We start from the raw sequence: 21,333 nt of genomic DNA on the forward strand, positions 1-21,333 counted from the left end.
GTTCACCTGTTCCGCTCCTCATACATTTGTTGGATATCTACTCTATCCAAGGCATATTGCGCATACCTTGCTTTAAACACCCCCTGGTAGCTTTTAAGTTGCAGGTTTTCAGGGCCCTGTTTAGACCTACTAAATCTGAGTCTGCAGGCAGCAGTCTCTTGAAACCGGTATTGTTTTGGTAGCTGGATTTGAGATCTACCAGAGATGGGAGGAAGGGGGAAGAAGGAACCTTCCAGCTATGTAATACAATGTTTGCAGAGGAAGAACGGTATAGCAGGGAGCGGGAGACTGTTCTGTTTGTTTGATGTTTATAGGAGCAAAGTAGAAATTAAGCTGGGTTGGATGTGAATGATGAAAATTGAATCCTGTTGATGACACTCATTAATCCTTCCTGAGATCCCTTGTCCCAAACATTGTCCTGTACTCTGGCTGAAACAGTGGTGACATGTCAATCTTTCATTCTACATCAGGCATGGAACTAATTCATTTTATAGATATTCATTCATTTAATTCTTTCAACAAGCCCAAGTGGTAGGCTCCACTATTTTTCCCATCTTATAGATGAGAGAGAAAAGTAATGCTCCCAAAGTCTCTGAGCACTGGTCATCCAGGCAGTCCAGCTGCAGTGTAGCTGATGTCCTTAATCTATCTATTCTACTCACTGCACTCATTATCTCTGTCACCATCAGGAGTGTTGTATGACATGAACACGATTTAATTTGCAAAAATGGCACAGAGAAGGGAGCAGGTAACTCCATCAGAAACTTGCCTGTGAGGAGGGTGGAGAAAAACCTTGTGGACAACAGTTCAGGAGGGTATCTGAAAATAAGTGGGAATCTATTAGGTGTACAAAGTAAGAAGACATCTGCTGGAGGAAATTGCACATGCAAACTCATGGAAGTAAACACAGAATTGGTTTTGATACTTAAAAGCAAGATTTTATAGCAGGGATATGGCATCCTCAAAAAAGTGCTTTTGGAAAGACCAGCACACCAAGAGAGCTGGAAATAGAGGGACCGGATGTGGGATTTGGGTACCTTGCAGGTAGAGGTGAAAAGGCTGGCAGGCAGACAGCCTGGGGAGATGCAAAGGAAGAGACGGATGTGAGTGACAGCTACAGGACCTGGCACATGGTAGCATTGTTTTGCATGAGCATCTGTGAGACAAAGGTTGCCAGGTGTTCAACAAGTTCCTGTGGGAGACTCATGGTATGATTAACAGAAATAAGGCAGGTGGAGGAAGTAGGTTGGGGACTGATACATTTTATTTGGCATGTCTGAGTTGGAGGTGCCTTGAGCGACCTCCAGTTTGATGTGGGAGTCTTGCTCAGAGGGGTGGTGTTGGAACCCGAGCTGTGAATCAGCTCACTGAGGGGGAAGAATCCTTGGGTGTTCAGCCCCTCTGATCTGCCACTCTCCTTTAAAGTGTAAAGCAGACACTGAGTTTGACATTCTGCACTGCTGAGTGCTAAGGGATGGCTGGAGTGTGTACAAATACCTAAATAAAGACACAGCAGCAACAGAGCCACATCTGACAGGGGCGTCAGGCGTACCCCTCAGCTGCTTATTCAGTGTGCACCCAAATGGCAAAAGTGCTCAATCCTTCCACTTGAGAAATCAAGGTCAAATGTGAAGGGCTAGGTGACTGTGGATGTGAGAAGACACGGCCGCATGCCTCTCTCTGAATCCCCAGTACGGTTGTGTCTGACATCATGGAGAGGTGTGTGTGGATGCCAGGTTTCAATTTCATGGTTGGACACTGTGAAATATTCTAGTTTGCATGTCCCCAGTGTGGTATGAAGGGCTTCAGGTGTCCATTTACATTTCTACTTGCGCTGAAAGCTGTTGAAATGCAGTCCCAAATGCCCCAGCCAAAGGCACCAGAGCCTGACTCACCTTATGCTTGAATTTCCTCAGACATCCAAAATAAGCCTTTTGGCTGTAGATCAAGAGGTTGGATAATGAGGACTGATGCGAGGCATATGGAAGGCAGAGGCGGGGAAGGAAGGGAGCTGTCGGAGAAATCGGGGTGGGTATGAGAGAAGAAGGGAAATTCTTGTGACCTCTAGGGGTGATCCTGAGTTGTCTGAGATGACAGGCTGCAGCATGAGAAAAGTGCAGGAATGTGTTGGGAGCATTTGCCAGCTTCCAAACACTCTGCTATGTGTTCAGTGGACATGGAATTTTTTTTTTTTTTTTTTTACCAGACTAGAGGATCTGAAGGATGGACATGTCCCTGAATGTGCTGAGACTGTACACAGCAAAGCATTTTCACCTCCAAAAGGAGTTCTGGGATGAGTCAGTCACAGAGGAAGAAAGGAATCAGGCACATGTTTTAAAACAGGGTAGCAAGTGTGATAATGCCATTGCAGGAGTGGCAGGGAGCAAAGGTGGAAGAAAAATACCTGTTTCTGTACTTTCCAGCCTGGGCCAAGGAGCAGATGGCAGATTTGACGGCAGAGCACTTAGCAGAGCTGTCACTCTGGAGCGAGCCACCTTGCCAAGTTGGCAGCAGCTGTGTTTGGGAGTGTGGGAATTTATTAAGCAAGAATTCCAGGCCCGAGGGGATGTGGCCTTTCTAGGCAAGTAAATTGGGAAGTCCAGATCATCATTAAGACTAATGAGTCATGGCCTATGGCCTTATCTAGAAAATTAAGGCATATAAGAGGACCAGGGAAGGTTTTTTTTTTTTCTTTTTTCTTTTTCTTTTTTTTAAAGAGGAGAAAAAAGAAAGGCGCATTTAGAGAATCCTTTGTCATTGTTTTGTTTTTTTTTTTTTCCTGAAACCTTTGGAATCTACTTTTAATGTTAAAAGTTGCATTAAAGAGCAGAACTTTTCAGGTGTAAATCAGGAGATTTGACTGGCTTTTGCTCCTGAGGAGAGAACGTGAATTCTAAAACTATTATTACTAAAATAAGCAAGGAGAGGCACTGGGGTGGGGGGGCTGGAGATGGCACTGGGAAAAGCCCCTCCCTTTAGGGAAGTTACAGTGAGAAGGGAGCCCTGTGATTACATGTACAATTAAGATAGGATGCAATGCATAGTCTCTTAGGCTAGTGCCCAAGAACAACCTGAGCACAAAGTGAGGGCAGTTCACCAGTGGTTAGAGCAGGCACGGCTTCTTGGGGGAAGCGAAGGCTTCATGGAAGCTGTCAGTGAAATAAGCAGGGCCGCTTATCTCTGTAGAAGAGTCTATGTGGAGCCTGGAAGTGAGAGAGACAGCGTGGCTAGAGTATGTGAGGTGGTAATACTGTAGGAGAGAGGTGAGCAACAGCGCAAGAGTTGGTGAGCTTTGACGTTTAGGAGAGAGGAAGAGCCACAACACTGGTATTGTGTGCTAAAAGAGGACTTTGACTTTATCTTTAAGGTGTCAGGGACTCATAATGATTTTAAGGAGGACCTTGTATTGCATGTAGAAAACATGTACCTGACTGTTGTATGAGTAAGAGCTGGAGAAGACACTGGAAAGCCAGGGAGCTCCGTGGTGCTAACAAGAGAGATGATGATTCATGAATGAAGGTAGTGTCTGGGAAACTGAGAAACTTATGGAGGGAGCATGTTTAGCACTTGGGCATTGATTGACACAAAGCTGAATAAGAGGCAGAAGTTAGAAGGACCTGTGGTACTTTGATGTGGATGCCAACGCAGTTGCTGGTACCATTCACTGAAAGGAGAGTATGTGAATAGGGTACGTTTGCGTGGGATACAGGGCTGCTGCCGGTCAGGTTCTGAGGGACACAGACTCTGAAATGGAGATTTGCATGTGCTTTATTAGAAAGTGCTCTGAGAATCAGTTCTAGGGAAGGAATGAGGAGGTAAAGGAAGCATAGTTGGGTGGAAGAACAAGTTGAACTGCCAAGTAGCTAGAACAGTTATTTCAGTTACTCCTACAGGGAACTGCAGAACTGGACATTGCCTTTTAGAGTTATCCTGAGTTGGGGCAATGGGGCTGGGACTCTGCCACACTTTCTTCAACCACTTATTGGATACGGGCTGCCCTGGAAAGGCAACCTGACTTTGGACAAGGTGCCCTCTACAGCCCAGGGCAAGCCCTGAATAGGTAGCTGAGATCTGTCTGTTGCCAGCTGTTCCAACAGCAGTGGGAATGTGTCTTTTGGTCTCGGAGGGGCTCTAAGTAGCACATCCCAGCATCCACTGAGAGGTCTGGTGTTAAGTAAATTACGGTCTCTGTGCTTTCCTCCTCCTGTGGATAAAAGAAGGGGCTGGAGCAGCCGATCACTAAAGCTCTATATACTTGAACATTCCATGAGAATCAGAAGATGTTAGAACTGGAAAACTACCGAACGTAATCTATACATTCTAAACCATGTATAGAAATAGAAGTTCTGCGAGCTGAGGTCCTTTGATAAGACAAGCAGTGAGTTAGCAGGAAGAGAGCTCTCAGAATAAACTTCTCTGCTTCTGCGTCTCCTGAGAGCAAGTGCAAGAAGGATCCTCTTTGGGGCTGGAAGGGGAGCAGTCAGTCCTTGGCTTCTTTGCTCCTGTTGCACCAGCTGGAGAATGTGGTGGCCTCATACCAGGGTCAGATCAGACTGACATATTTTGTACTTGCTTGAATCGAGTCAGCAATTTAAGTCATGGACAGAGCCCCAGTGGAATCTAAATTGAAGTTCTGTTTCTACTTCTCTTTGAAATTTTCTACAAGGCCTACTTCCAACCCTGCCCTCTCTATTAGCCTGGCAAGCTCTCCTTTCCACAGACAGTCTGTCTGGTGCATTGAGGTAGCAATTTGCTGGACTGGCTTGTACTTCTCTGTTGTCTGAGTGCCTTCGGAACAGGTAGGTTAAGGACAGCTGCCTCCCATGATCACAGGAAAAATAAAGGACATCCTTACCCACTGCAGCCAAAGTTCTGATAAACAGAAGATATATGAGGCCCCTTTCACTCAGCCACTTATTCTATAGCTGGCATGTCTGAATCAAAGCCCCTTCTAATTGTACTCCAAGGTGATGGCAGCCAGTTTTTCCTCATTTGACATCTTCCATACCAATTCATTCTATAGTTCCTTTGGCAACTGCAACAGTGAAGTAACTGTGTGCTCTTGCTGCACAGGAAAGGCAAACTCAGGATGGGGCTTGTCATGGGGGTGGGCTGTCAAGGGTTGTACCCTACAGTATTCCCATGTTGTTCTTCAGACAAAGAGATCTGTGTTGCTCGGAGGCTGAGAATCTATGTCTCGGTGGGATCTATTACAGTTGGATGGCACCTCAGAGATGATTCAGTTACATCACATGACTAGCTGACATATTTTTCTGTTTCGTTACAGCAAAATGTATCTATGGAGGAAAAGTTCTTGCAGAAGGTCAGCGGATTTTAACCAAGAGCTGCCGGGAATGCCGAGTAAGTTTTAATCTTATGGTTCTTGTCACACTGAGGGAGTGAGTAGGTAGTTGTGAGAGTTGTGTGGGCTTTTGATAGATTCTTGAGTGGGGCATATTGGCCTGGATGGGTTCCTAAAGGATAGAGCACTCTAGGTGCTGGAATCAAGTAGAGGATGGGCGGGCACAGCCTCTATTAGAGTGTGATCACCTTGAGGTCAGCTGTGAATCAGGTACCCTGGGAAGAAACAAATAAAGGAAGGATACTGAGAGGGGAAAGTGCTAGCAGCTACTGAGTCAGGCAGCTGGGCAGTAGCCCAGGAAATGGTTTTCAGTTGGTGTTAGGGGAATTGGTCCGTAGATGTAGCAGTGCCAGCTCTGCTCCCAAATGTCAGATATGATGCTGGAAAATGTGCTGTCTCTTGCTCACGCCTTCCTGTGAAATAAGATGTAAAGTGTCCCAGACCTCGTTTAATAATCATCCAGCAAATATGCATTAGGCAAATGCCATCTTAGCCTTCTACTGAATTTTAGTATACAACAGTAAAGAAAATCGAGTGTCTCGTTATAGAACTGCAGTTTAGTGAGGGAGATAGTAAGAAAATAAATGTATGATATAATGTCACATTCAGTTTGAAATTCTGAAGTAGACTAAAGGAATAGAGAGGTTTAGGGGTCAGTGGTCTGGGAAGGCTTTGCTGAAGGTGTAATTTTAGAATAAAACCCTGGACATGGGGTGGGAGCCAAGCATACAGCTCTTTGGTGGTGGAGGATTCCGGACAAAGAGAAAGCAGGCACAAAGGGCTTGCAATGGAAGCTGGTGGAACATGTCCGTGGATAAATAAGGATGCCAGGGTGACTGAGTATATTGCACAAGGCAAGGAGTAGTAGGAAATGAAACTGTAGGGACAGTTTGGGGCCAGAACCTTTAAAGGCCTTTAAGGCAGGATTTCAGAGGTCCTGTGATTTAACTTCCCTGTTTACATAAATTACTATCCATCATGACAATTGTCTGTTCATTCATTTATCCCTTCTTTCATTCAAAAACTATTTATCAGCATCTACAATATTCCAGGTGCTATTCTAGGAATTGGTGATGTAACAGTGTTAGTATTTCAATAAATGCTTTTGGAGCACCTACTGTGTGCCAGGCACAGTACAGATGCTAACATGTAATGAGGAAATGAGGCAAGGAAACCAAGATATAGTACAGGATGGTGAACTTCATGTAACTGGTCACTCCTTTGTACTAAGCAATAGCGCTGGTTAGAGTACCTTGTCTCAGTGTGAAGGGGTCAAGCAGTGCTTTTGAAGGTGGTGGCTGGTCTTCACCAGCAGCTATTTTCCAGGCAGATGAGAGTGAAGACATATTCCAAGCAAAATAGATAGCATTCACAAAGGCCCCAAAACAGAAGGAGGGCAGGTATTACTTAAGGAACTGCAGAGAATTTGGCTGGATGATGTCTTAGGGTATGCATGGGAGAGTGAGGAGAGACAGAGCTATAATGCTGGACAGGGTGAAAAAGTACCTGTGTTGGAGCTGATATTATGGGGATGAGGATCCACTGCAGGTGTACATGTGTGTGTGTCAGGACAACTTTGCATTTCAAAGATCACTGTGATTGATATGGACAATTAGAGGAGGACTATGTCAATTTGCATAGTTGTAGGCAAGAAAGGATGAGGTTCTGACCTAAGGCATGACAGTAAATTTGGAAAAGAAATTAGAGAGCTAATTAAAAACACAATGAAAAAAAAATTGGTATTTACTTAGGTTTGGGAGGGACCAATGTGAGGGGCAGAGGAAGAATCAAGTTGATGTCGATTCCTGGCATGGCCAAAGGGAACAGCAGTTTCTCTCTTTGGTGGCAATCAGCAGAAACCTCCTCTAGATAAGCAAAACTGATAGTTTCCTGTAAAAATGTCAGGGGACTTGTGTAATTCTCTAAAAAGACAGAAAGATCAGGTTTAGAACTGAACAGGGACTAGGTAGTTGCAGAAGTGAACAAGCAGGGCTGTCACCAGGGTCAGGAGCGAATCTGCTGCGGCAAGTGACTTCTAATCATTCTGATGTCCCTGAGTCACTGCGAGAAGCTTCAAGTTCTGGAACAGGGAGTATGATTAACAAAACAATTGGATCGAACAGGCAAGTCCTTATTGTTCAGGTGGGGCATCATTTGGCCCCTTTGTGCTCAGTGTAGGCAGCAAGTCTCTTGGAACCGCCATCCCATTAAGACTACCTGCAATGGAGAAGCCATTCTCCAGGAGGAAGCTATGGTATCCACAGGGAGGAGACTAAATCATGGGAACCATAAGTGCAATCAATGCTGTCCTCATTAGATCAGGCTGTTGTATTTAATGGAGGCATAGACAGTGGAGAACAAACGGGGCTAATTTTAGACATGTTGAGCTTGCCAGTATTTTGCCTATCAATTGCTATGAAACCATCTCCCCAAAACTTAGTGGCTAAAATCAACACTTTATTCTTCTTTCTCATACTTGTGTAGGTTGAGTGGGCTCAGTTTGGGTCTCACAGGCTGCTAATGGTAGAACCCTATGAGGGCTTGACATGGCTGGATGTCCAAGATGGCTTCTGTTCTTCCATGTCTAGCACCTCAACTAAGCTGAATGGGACATCTGTGTCCCTGTCTCTCTATGCTGCTGTCTTTCTCTATTTTTGCATCCTCTAGACCTGGCTACCTTGGGCCTCCTTATGGTATTGTGGTCTCAGAGGTTTATCACATGGTGATTAACATCCCCTAGAACAAACCATCCCAAGTCCAAGGTGGAAGCTCCAGTGCAACTTGTAACCTGGTCTGCAAAGCCATGCTTATCTATTCTTTTGCATTCTATTGGGTATATATGGCCAGCCCCAGTTCATCACAGAGAAGGATAATGCAAGGTCATGAGGACCAGCAGGCATGATTCACTAAAGACACAGGCATCTTTGGAGACCAGCTACATAACAGTTTGTGATACAATTTTCTACTTTGAAATATCTCGCACATAACCCCTTGCCCTGCTGCACATACCTGGATGGGAATTTAACAACCCATTAAATAGCTTATCCTATGGATAGAAAACATTAGCAATGAAGAAATTCCTTTTTCTGGGTGAATATCTACCTCTTCAGAACCTCTACCTATTGGTCTTACTTTTCCCTTCTGGAGAAGAGAGTAGTCTACTTACTGTTAACATGTAACATTGTGGCTGAAAGTATACATCTGCTGTCAAATGGACCTGGGTGTAAATCCTGAAATTTTACCTAGTTGTTAGGGAAGTGGTGTTTGTGTATTCAGATCTGGGTTAGAGAACATGTTCTCATCTGGAAGAGAAAACAAGAGCTTTTACATTCCTTTGCAAGTTTTCCCTTTCCCCCTCTTGCCCAGTCAAACATTAGGAAAGACGAGATTCTGTCTTTATTACTTTTCTTTTGTTGCTGGGACAACATAACTGATGCCCAAAATTAAGGAAGGAAAGGTTTGTTTAGCTCACAGTTTGTGGAGGTTTCCGTGCATAATCAGCTGGCTCCAAGGCAGGGTGGCACATGGCAGAGGAGCAACCATTCAAAGTGGTGGAAGACAGCAAAAGCAACAAGAGCAAAGTGGGAGGAGAGCGAGAGAAGACTTTTTCTGTCTCTTATATGCAGGCTCCCTGTTGCATTCACATCCATAATTCCAGCATTGGGCCATGAGTCAACCACAAACTCTAGAAGCCTGCCCTGTGACTGCATGAGGCTTTGAGGGGACGTTTAGACACAAACCATAAAAGAATTCTACAGGCACAACCATCAGCCCTGGGGGAATGTGGGTAAGGCCAATTTCAGTAAGAGAATATTTGCCAGCCAGGCATGGAGGCACATATCTGTAATCCCAGAGATCTCTGCCTCCCAGAGTGAGGCTGAGGCAGGAAGACTGCCAGGTCTTAGCAAAATTCTGTTTCAAAATGAAAACTTAAAAGAAAAGCTGGAATGAAGCTTAGTGTGGAGGCCCTAGGTTCAATTCCCAGTCTCTCCCTCTCTCATTCTCTGCCAGAGAGAGACAGACAGACAGAGACAGAGACAGACAGACAGACAGACAGAGACAGAGACAGAGAGACAGACACAAAAACAATGCCTGTCCCTATCCCGTGTACTGAACTGCCTCACCAGAAATCCTTTTCCTGCCCAATATTGACTGGGAAAAATAGTGCAAAATATTACTACTTACATATGTAAGTCCTGGTTCTATGTAACATGACTGGAGCATGGACTTCTGTGTTGATGCTTTGTTTACCCTTCAGTGGTGGTGGAGCATAGAGGAGGAGAAGATGTGTAATCCTAAAGACCAGAGAGTGAGAAACAGACATAAGAAAGTGAAGGAAAAGTCAGGAGAGAAAATACAAGCTGGTGTGTTATGGAGAAACCATGGCCTCACAACAAAGCACAGCTGGTTTTTTGAGGCATCTCCAGAGATGCTGATGGCACCCCAGTGCCTCAGAATAGACTGTCTTTGCCAAGGCTTTTACCTACTTTATTTCATTTTCCTTTCATCATATCCCTGGAGAAAGGGAAGAAATGTATTTTATACATTGAAGACAATGAGGCATTTAGAGACAAACAGGAGCTTTCAAAGAGATACTAATACAACTTAAATTTAGTTCTTCATAGGAGCCTGGGGAGAAGGGCTCTCTCCTGTATCCGGTCTCTCACTGGACAGACTCTGTCCCAGGAATTAACTTCCTTACACTCCCCTGTTGAATTTGTCATCTGCTGTTGGCAATGCCAGACATTGCTTGGGTCCAGCGGATTTGGTGGGCACATAGGTGTGGTATTCTCTCTGAGTCAGTAGGTGCCAGTTGTAGGGGTCCCTTAGACTGAGGATCTGTCGATGAACAAGGAAGCTCTCTGGCCTGGGGGAAGGGAGCCAGGCGTGCTGTTCCAGAATCTAACCTGGGCGCATCACACATGGGAATGTGGAGAGGATTAAATGAGACAAAGCACGTGAAGAACTCCATGCTTGCCTAAGTTCTCATAAATGTGAGCTGTTCTTATGATTTCGTAGGACCACACATGTTCTCCTGTATTATAGGACAGAGCTCAGGTTCTGTAACCTGTTTCACTTCTAGGGGAGAGGAATTGATTTAGATTCTAAATCCTGTGCCTTTGTCTTCTACATCAGAAGAGAGCTGGGATGATTACAGGCAATTTTGCCCATGATCCCAGCACCAGCTACAGATCTGTCACTTGTAACTAGCAGCTCCTTTTGTATTTTTGAGCAGAAGCAGTGGGGGACGCTAGTAAGGTCATCATTATGAATTGGTCTCTCTTATCGTCAGAGAATCAAGGCAGGCACCTAGCAGACCTGTGGAAGCCATGGGCATGGATTTAAAGGCCAGCTTATCTGAGTGGTACTGGCACATTGTAGGTGCTCTGCACCCTTCAGGTCACCTTTTAGTGCTTTTGTTTTGTTTGTACAGTTTACAAAGAAATTGAGACAGATAGGTTATTCTCTTTGCACAAGTGGTGTGTGCATGCACATGTATGTGTAGGAGTGTACATGAATAATTTCATCTTCTTTTAAAAGTCATTAATTTTTATTTATTGTCTTTCTGCAATTATTTATGAAATAGTAACTTTGTACACAAATAGGCCACTGACAAAAATATGCAATCTTTCTTAACCACTTGCTATTTCTTAGGTGACATTTAAAGCGTGTCAAACATACCATCCCATTTAAAATCATGGTAGCCCTCTGGGGTAGGTCCTGTACAGACAGAAACTGAGGTGCAGAGCAAGGCTGTGTGATTGGTGAGCGAGCTAGCTGGGATCAGAACCTTTGGGGTCTGACTCTCTGACTTCCTTTCTGAGCCTTCCTCCTGCCATTCCTGGTACTCACAGACTTATTTGGAAATAATTCTCACCTCTGAATTTTAGAGGGGTAGATTCTGAAAGATTGAGTGAGCGCTTCTCAGTCTGTCTGAGACTGGTCAGAGTTGGGCACAGTGATTCCCTTGATAGTGCTTATCGCTGGCCACAGAAGAGCTTGGAGCATATTTAGTGGATGTGGTCAGCAGGGACCGAGGGTGAGGGGTATAGGGTGAGAGGTCTTCTGGTCTCTCCCAGGCAGCCTTTCTAAGAGTTAAGCCCTAATGCCATATGTCATCTGCTTTATGTAATGGATTAACTTTTCTCTTAGGTACCTAAACTAGTGCTCTGTAAGTTCTACCCTTGAGTGAATAAAGGAAATAATTACTGAAATAATTTATGTGCTTTGTGTTTCCGACAAAGATGCCTAGTTGACAAAAGGCTACGCAGAGATCCCTGCATTCCTATTTGACGGGATTACTTTAAAGTTTCAGTCATACCAATTAACCATTAAACAAACTTTCTTTCAAATTTTCTGCCAAGTATTTCCAGCAGTTACTATATTGTTTTTGAATAAAAAAGTCAAGATGAATAACTCTCTTAGTAATCTTGTTATTTTGTCCAGTTATTTCTTTCCTGCAATTTTTTTCACTTAGCAATAACTTTTGACTTAAAGATGTTAGTTTTGTATGTTAGTAGAAATACAGTGATGAGTGGAGAACTTGAAAGTGCTTATATTTGATTGATAGATAACATGAAAAAGTCACTCTGAGAAGTAAAAAAAAACCCAAAATGGAAGAATTACAATTTCCACTAACACAGAGCTCAATATAGAGGTCATACAACAACATACCATAATCAGGAAGATTTAAAAATATTAATTATAAACAATTTCTTGCAGGAGATAGTTTATGAAATAAAGTTAATAAAGGTTCATGTCTGATTATGTAGCTGGACTAGATGGGTAGAAGGCCTCTTCTGCCACAGTAATCACAGTTCATATTATTTTGAAATTCATGCAAAAGGTTTCTCTGTTTAAACACTTGGAGTTATGACCTTACTCATTATATATTTAAAAAGCTGATTAGAATTTCTCACTGATTTAATCTGCAAGCCCCTTTTATAAAAAGAAAAGCTTTCATGGGTGATTGTTTAAAAAAAAGTCTACTATAGTATTTTTGGTATTGTTTTGATTTATAAAATAGGTATATACTTATGTTATAAAATTTGGAATGTAGAGAAAAGACCTCTAAAGATGAAAATGGAAATTACTCCAGAATCTTACCACCTAGAGATAATCTCTTTTATCAGTTCAATTTTCAAAAGTAAGAGTGAAATTCATCTTAATGATCTTTGCTTGTGTTCTCCCAGAAGACTTGAACTGAGGCTCCCAGTAGGATTTATTAACGCAGTGCTCCCAGGAGAAACCAGTCAGGCTGTTTAAGAGACCAGAGGGGAGAGGAGAAACTGAGCAAAGTTGGAGTTTCTGGCGGAAGGCGAGATTTACCTTGATGCCACCACCGTGTCTGGAACTTAGTTATGGTCCGAGTGTCCTTTCTCTAATGCACATTCCGTGCTACTCGGTCAGTGGCTTTGGGCCAAGGCAATGGGGGCTGAGGACTTCTAGGCTACTTCTGGCTCCTGGACACAATGGTGTCAGGGCCCAAGGGTGACTGTGAGGATGACAGAGGTGAGCCCTTAGTAGCAAAAGAACTTAGGTGTGGGTGCCAAGAACAAATAAGAAGGATTTCACAGTTCCACCACTCATATTTATGTCAGGGCATAGTGGATCAGAATAAATATATTAATATTAATGGGTAGGATTAGAATAAGTAATAGTAATTCAGCATTTTCCTTACAATTTAGTCTATGCTCGTTATTGTACAGTTATTAGCCTTCATTGACTTGTAATCATTGGTTTGATCCTCTGTTAGAGAAACTGAGACACCTCAGATAAGGACGCTGGAATTAGGCCAGGTGCTAGCTGTTGAGGTCTGATGCTGCCATGTGATGGGGAGAGGTGTGAGATGGAATCTAGGGAAAAGTGGGGCCAGTGATCTTGCAATGCCCACGGTGGCCTTGAACCTGTGGCAATTGCAAGATCAATTTTCAGGACTTAGGGTCAATTCTAAGATAGAATCAAGAGAAAAGCAAGAGGTTGGGAAATGAAGGGCAAAGGAGAAGCAAAGAAGGTTATGTCAAAGAATGCTAGATGTTGGTCCCTCTGGGTGGAAAATTACAAGAAAAGGGAGGGAGCCATAGGGTAAACAAATTACCTAAAGGATGAGTAGTTGGAAATTTATATTTGACATTGAAGATGATATTTATGTTCATATGTGAGAACCTGTGTGCTGATGTAATGGAAGCTCTTGCCCAGCTGGAGAGTCACGGGGGTTCTGGGGCCCAGGATGCTCAGGTCTCTTGGAGAGGGAAGACCCAGTGTCACTACCATCTCTCCATGCTGTCCACTCCATCCTGCCCTGTTCTCCCCACTGAGTTTGGAATTGCCCTTTTGGCTTTCAGTGAGATTCCTTTTCTGAATTTGTTTCTTGGTTGCCTTAAATATTTTTCTAGGAATGGGAGAGAAAAACTAAATGTTTTAGGTATAATAAGGGCCTCTTTAGCCTTTGTAAAGATAATTAGTGGATTCATTTTTAAAATTCTACATGAAACGAAGTACAGATTCTAGTAATACCAACAAAGAGGACCTTAGGTGAAGTGAGGTCATAAAGATTCAGCTGCCGAATATTTAACATTTTATGTAAGTGATTTTATTTATATCTAGGGAAAATCTAGTGCTCATCTACCTGACCCTCTTTTATTTCCTTCACACCTCAATAACTTAGCTCCTGTCTGTTTCCTCTGCCAGTGAGCTCTCTTCTTTCTTTTTTCCATTATTCAATTTTCCTTAAGTGTGGCATCTCCATAGTTTCTTCCCATCTGGGTAGAATTAATTACTCTCCCATGACATCATATAATCCTTTTATTAGAGCACATCTTTTTAGGACTTGCTAGACTATATTATGGTTTATAGTTTAAGAAGTTTTGTCCCCTTCCACCCAAACTGTGAGCTTATTAAGAGCAAGGAGGATATAGCCAGTTGTGATGGTGGATGCCTGTCATTTCAGCACTAGGGAGGCTGAGGTAGCAGGGTTGCCACAGGTTCAAGGCCACCCTGGGCTACATACTGTGTTCAAGACCAGCCTGAAAGACAGAGCCAGACCATGTCTCAAAAAACCAAAAATAAAAAATAAAAAAGGAGGGTGTTTTATTCATCTTTGAGTTTGCAATGCCTGTTACCCAGCAGAGCACTGGAGCTAATGCACATAAGAAAATAGTGCAGAACTCTCCGACTCTACTTTCATGGATATCATCCTGTTGGTAGCTCAGAATCCACCATTGTTAGGATACTGACATGGCATAAAGCAGTGAACCTTACAAATAAGGCCTCCTCTTCTCAAGTCAGTTGTTAAAAATTTATCAGCCAACACTGTCAGCATCCTTCTGCGCTACAGAAGACACTAAGAAACCTGAAACTGGGCTCAGCTGACATAGAAGAGGGAATTGGCCTTCTTTTCAGGAGGCTCATCAGTGTAGTTTGCAGTGCTATCATTATTAATGGAACTGTTCAGAGTGCTGTTAGTTATTGCAGGTTGTTGTCACTACAGGCTATTAACAGTGAGTATTGCTGGTTTGTACCGTTGACTAAACACATGCATATCTTTTTTGTTTTCCTGATATTTAACTTCCAGGGTGGAGTTTTAGTAAAAATCACAGAAACATGTCCTCCTTTGAACTGCTCAGAGAAGGATCACATTCTTCCGGAGAATCAGTGCTGCAGAGTCTGTAGAGGTGAGTGGGCTTGGTGGGGGTGGAGGGTTGTGCTTGGGATAGGGCTGGGGTGGCCTTGTGTGTGAGAGTGTGTTGTGTGTGTGTATTTAATGATTAGTATCACGATAACATCCCGTACTCCAGGCTCTCCTCTGCTGCTTAGAATCTTCCATATGCTATTTGTCTTTCTTAGTCATAGTCCCCACATTTGCAAAATGAGGATGATAATAGTATCCACTTCCTAAGGCTGCTGTGAAGATTAAATGGGATAATGCATAAGCACCTAGCCTAATGCCCAGCATGTGATAAACATCCGATAAATGATAGCTACTACAATAATGCTAATGATAGTTCCTATAATAATAATCATCCTTATCATTATTACATTTTTCTAGTGAGTAGGGTTGAGAAGCATTCTTTTCACTCTTGTCCATGGGCAGATTCCCAGATCTCATAGAAAATGTAACTTATGGTGAACCTTTATTCATGAAATTGATTTGTGTGTCCTTTTTTTTTTTACTTCTTTGAATGAAAAGAGACTGAAATGAGTAACACTGATTGCTCATTAATTCTTGGGTATAAATTGTTTTGTTCCCTCTTCCTGAAATTCCCTTTGTCCCCAAATGTATTCTTATTTCTTCAGCTCAAGTATTCCTTCCTCTCTGAAATTCTCACCCAGACAGAATTAGATAGGTAAGGAGAACTTAGAATTTATTCAGAGTCCTAAAATTGAGTCCACTTAAGCTGATAGCTACTATTTTAAAAGACAATATCTACTCCCAATATTTTACTTTCTCAAATCTCTGGTTAGATCCATTTTGGTGGGACTTCCACACTTCTAAAATTAGGAAGGATTCAGCAGCCTTGTAGTTTATCTTGGGTAACCTTGTATTTTACAGTTTTCTATCTTAAAAAAATTTTTTTTTCCTATAAAGTACCACAATGTGATCATTTTAGCTTTTGTAGACCAGAAGATTTCCATTACAACTATTAAATTCTACTACTGGAGCAGGAAGGCAGCACAGATCATATGTATATGAATAGCTGCAGCTGTGTTTCAGTAAAATTTTATTTACCAAAACAAGCGGCAGCTCCTTACTCACTGACCACTCCCCTAGAACATTTTTGTATATGAAAATGTTGTATATTTCATCATGATGTGTTTTTATTTCAGGCTATGACTTCTGTCTTTGGCTGGTCATGAAAGAGCTATGCTTTCGTAAAATTCTTAGGAAATCTTGGTACTTTGAGAATCAGGAACATGCAAACCATACCGTCAGAGCATCTGTCCTGATTTATCTGCTTTTATGACTATGAGCATATTTGCAGCTGGGATGCTTTGGAAATACCTAAACATTGAGTGGAATTTTCAGAGGGATGCGTTTATTGGTAACCAATAAGGTTGTCAGGTAGGCCTTATAATTTAATGCAAAGCCCATCACATGCTCTTTGTTGAGGTGCCCAGTGAGACTCAGCTTATGCAAATCCCTTCTGATTTACGGTTTCATTAGAGCAGAATCATTGATTAGGCCACAGAAATTCAAGAGCAATTGCATTGCTCTAACCCAATTTACAGTTGAGCAGGTGTCACTGCTTCGGCTAGTACTTGTCATGCTCTTCTTTATCAATAAAGATGCTGAGAGATGTCACACCTCACTGAAAAGCAGACTCACGGGGGTCCCCTTCCTAGCACTCTAGGGGCTTTGAATCTGACTCAGGTACAGAAAAGTGAAGGAAAGGAGTGAGGCTCCACAGACTTGGTCTAGGGCCATGTGTGAAACTGAGGGTTTTTCTCTTCTCCTTTTTCATATATGTTTCCTTCCCTCCCAACCAGGAAATACATTTTTTGGAAGTTGTTGGTTTTACCTGGATCTATGTGAGGATAAGTGAATTTCTTTTGTCCTCTCTGAAAACTCCACATTTTGACAGGAAGTGGAATGTGTCTTTGTGGAAAAATATGGTGGAAAGGGAGTTCTTCTGGGAAGTCAGGTCAATTACAACTTTTAGGCTTACGAGTTCTCTTGTCTTTCCCATGTATTACTTCCATCTCAGAATTCACCAGAATGAAGGAAGAATTGTTTTTTACTAAGGTCCTCATTAGCACCAGTCACCAACATTACTTCCTTCTTCCTGTTGACTCATAGCAGAGAGAATATCTTGTACACATGTATGGGTCTGCTCTGCATATTGGGCAGTCAGAAAATGAGAGGCATGCTTATTTGGGCAGTCAGTATCTCTGTTTCATGAAAACCTACAATTTCAAGAGCAACAAAACATCAATGCAGATGAGCTCACAGCACTAACATCTGAAGCTATGTGCTTGATGAATTTTAGTTCATTTCCATCCATTCCCATTTATCTTCCAAGAGCTTCTTTACCTGTAACATAGTAGTCTCACAATTTTGTGAGACATCTTTCTTCCCCTTTACCTTCTATTGGCTTTTTACCTTTTCATTTGCATTGATGTCTTTTGCAAGAGAAGGAAGGGCTGAACAGTTACTATTCTGACAAAGCTCAGAAAGCCCAGGGACTTCTTCCAAGGCAAATTATTCAGTTTTTCTTGCCCCTCTTCTTTTCCCCCTGTCTAAAACAGAAAGTAATGAAAAGGGGAGAAACACCCAGTTTCTATGTAAAGTAATTTTTATCCTGCACATGGAGAGGCTGTATCATTTGCTCTGAGGGCTGATATTGTCCACAGTTTGGCAGGCACCACGTAAAGAAAAAGGTAAGAGTGGGATGAGACGAAGTGCGTATTTCGGGATGAGCACTGTGATGGTGTCTGATGCAGCCCTGTGACTTTTGCCACCCTGATGATAGTGATTACAGAAACCAAGTGGCTGGAGCGCTTCAATTTTTGCACTCAAGACCTTTCAATTAGCATACTTAACACCCCCCCCCCCAAAGCATCAATTCATTAGTTTGAAAGATGTTATCCCTTGAGAATATCATTCCTCAGAAGTCTTAAGTCAAAACCCTTTCTAAGGAGTTTGAAGTTTTCCAGGGTTTATTCCCATTAGGGCTCTTGCCTGGGTGGTGGTTGCTCTCTGTCCCCAAGTGGCTGATGATATAGTATACAGGAGGCTCTCCCCCTTAAAAAACTAACTTTCCTTCTGATGATTATAATTTATAAGTTGATTCTTTAAATGTAGGGGACAAATAAGGGATGAAGACATCTTCCTATGAGAGAGAATTTTCGTCTTTGTGTTTGCAGCCCTGGGAACTCAAGCCCTGGCTTCATGCGTGCTTGGCAAGTGCTCAGTCACTGAGCTACAGACGCAGTCCTTCCTGTCCTTGTCATGTCAATGACTTCAATGCTATTTTTAGTACCATGATAGAATCTACATATTTTTATATGAAATATTGCTAAAATCCCACTTTGCTCAGTTATAACTAGTTTCCTCTGCTCATAACTTGTTAGTTTTAGTATGCAGATAAGTTTTTACTGAGTGTCATGCGTATCCTTATATGGTTATTGCCTCCTTCCCATTCACTAATCAAGATGAATGGTGCAGACTGTAGTTTTGCATTAACTATTTTCTTTGTGTGAGCTAAATCTGAGGGCTTATTGTTAATAACAAGTTCTTGTGACTTATACTGTTTGGTGTATTATCAGAACTGATATCTAGAACAGAGCCTAAGATAACTTGACCCTTGAAATCTTACAAATGCTGTAATGCATTGCCCTTCTCTTTAGGACCAGTTAAAGCTGCTTAAAGCCATCCACAGGGCTGTTGGTATAGCCAGGATGCCTAGGGAGAGAACTGTAGAACAGTGTGGGCAGACACACGCAGAAGGATGAAAGGCAGTGGACACCGGTAGAAGAGGCCATTTAGCAATAGCTGGGGCTCAGATCTCAGTCACCTTGTGGAACAGCCCTCAGAAGAGCTGCAGCTTTTCTCTGATGCCTCAGAACAGTTTGTGCCAGCAGCATGAAATTTGTTTATCTTCCTCTTTACCTTGAGGAAATAGCCATAGCGGGAGCCTGCCCCCTTGCAGTGTGAGACCAGTAGGCGGAGAGGAGGAGAGGACGCTGGAGTGACATCTATACTCCTTCCTGGAAATAAGTAATAAAGACCTGAATATAGACCCAGCAGGAAAAGGTTGCTCAGGAATTTCTGGTGCTCTCACTTAAAGGTTGGAAAGGAAAACAGGAAAAATAAAGCCAATGCTATTGACCATGCATTCTTAAAACTGTGCCAGGAAAATGCACCAATCATTTATACCTCATCCCCAAAATTCCTGATGCATTCCTCATGGTTTTATTCCCCTCATCACCATCTCTAATTGTATCTTCAATGTCGCCAATGACTTTGGAGGGTTTTGCTGCATGTTGATGACTTCCAGTGTTGGGGGAAAAGTTCTTTCCAACATCTGTTCTAAAAGTGTTTATCTGTAATTTTAATTCATGCTCACTTGTCTTGTCATCTGGTCTGGACTGAAATTAGTGGAGATTATTTGGACTACTTAAGATTTTATGCCCTCAATTAAACCCTCCCAGAATCTTAGCATTGCACAGTGCCTCTGTACAAGTCTTCCTTATAATATTAAGTGAATGTATAATTGAAAAGGTTTTAGAGAGTGGGCTTTAGGGTATTTGAGGTGAGCAGAGACCTGCAAAAACAAGACTTAATGAGAATGTAAACTGTTGTGCAAGTAGAGGAACTGGCGGTTAATAGATAGGCCAGGTACTCTGCATATTGATAGGTGGGATGGGATCTGATGAAAACCCTTCAAACATATGCTAAAGTGGCTTGAGAAGACAGTTCCCCTGTTGAAGCTGGGAGCAGAGGGCATCTGAAGGAGGGAATAATTCCATGGAACACATCAGTTCAGTGACCCTGAAAGTGTCATAATGGACATGGGCCTGGGAAGTTCCCAGAATGAAGCACAGTGCTCCAGAAACAACTAAATCTAAGGCTAGGCTGCCTTGACAGGAAGACCTTTAATTGTGGACAACTGCAGAAGAAATGAATTGCTTTCTAAGGCAGATCCTGTGAGAATTCAGAGTTCAACCTTTAGCAGCCTGTCCTGATGGCCCAACTGTCTGTCCCACAGATGTTAAGAGGAATGTTCCCCCCTGTAGAAGCTCAGGTGTCTCCTAGGATATGTATTTTGGTTGAGGAATATATATATAGGAATTCAGTTCTCAAAGAGGTTCTTAGGGTTCTGTCCTTCCTAACCAATTTATGGGCAGAGAGATTGTCCAGGGACATATGTCAGTGGTAACCTGCCTGACCTGCTGGGGATACGCTATGCACAGGAGGCTGAGTGCAAGGACTGGTACTCTATCTGGAGTCAGCTTTATCTCTGTGGGCTCAGTCCTGTCTGGGAGAAGTAGCCTATGCATGCTTTGTTGTGGAAGAAATTCCAGGGGTGAATCCTGCACATGCATGTCCATCACTGGCTGCAGAATTCAGAAATGAGCCAGAATAAATGTATACTTTTTCCAAAATTATAAAAAGTATGGAGAGGGATTTTCAGAGCAGCAATGTGGGAGACTTCACTATAATAAGGAGGGCTTATTATCTGCATATTTCGACCATACGTTTAAGGAGAGCAAACAGTTTTAAGAGTGTTATGGGTATTTGTAAAAGAATTCTAAATACAGGACCAGTAGGGGGAGACCAAAGTTTAGGCTCTTCCCAACTAGAGAAGATTTATGTTTCTTCATTAATCCTTGAACAAGTCATGACCATTTGATGCTCCATGAATTTTGAACGCCTGCTCTTTGCCAGCTCAGGCTCATTGGTCCTTCGAATCTCCTCCTCAGCCCCTGGAAGGACCCTTCTCTGACACATTCCTGGAACACTGTGCCCCATGCACCATAATACCGTAATGCCCCTTGTAATTCAGTGCTCACACTCATTCACCCTTGCTTTACGGTACAGTGAGCTAGGGCATGTTGGTGATGCTTATGGTATTTTTGCAGTATTCCTTGTGCCTGGGCACACAATGAATACTTCATAAGTTCTTCTTGCCTAAATGAATGGTACTTCTTCTAGGAACTAAACGAAAGAGACATCCTGAGTAAAATGAAAAGCCTTATCTCAGCAGATTATGTATCTTTTTCCTAAGCACCTGCTCATTTTGAATGACTTAAGCATGAACTCTCATAAGTTCATGGATCTTGTGCATCTTCATATCTATGGGTGCTGTTATGAGTGTGAAAAATTATTCTTACTTTCAGTTCCTAAACAATAATGATAGTAGAGTGTTCTCTGGAGAAAAAACATGTTTCTTTCTTTGGAAAGATTTGGGCAGGTCGTGGCGTAGAAAATGCTAATAGCTGAGTTCTGGTCTTCTCAGGCCGGGGTCAGC

At 42.6% G+C, this 21,333-nt stretch overlaps 1 protein-coding gene across 2 annotated transcripts in view; it reads left to right on the forward strand.

The window, feature by feature from the left end:
• Nell1 (neural EGFL like 1) overlaps positions 1–21,333 on the forward strand; it is a gene marked incomplete at its 5' end in the record, with an annotated part of 791,721 nt that overhangs the window by 216,879 nt on the left and 553,509 nt on the right. For both annotated transcript variants that reach the window (XM_005401727.2, XM_005401728.2), the window contains 2 exon segments: positions 5,288–5,361; positions 14,937–15,036. In XM_005401727.2, the coding sequence (XP_005401784.1) occupies positions 5,288–5,361; positions 14,937–15,036 (174 nt within the window).

The sequence above is a fragment of the Chinchilla lanigera genome, unplaced genomic scaffold, assembly GCF_000276665.1.
Source record: "Chinchilla lanigera isolate Chin_1 unplaced genomic scaffold, ChiLan1.0 scaffold00075, whole genome shotgun sequence".
Classification (NCBI taxonomy): Eukaryota; Metazoa; Chordata; class Mammalia; order Rodentia; family Chinchillidae; genus Chinchilla; species Chinchilla lanigera.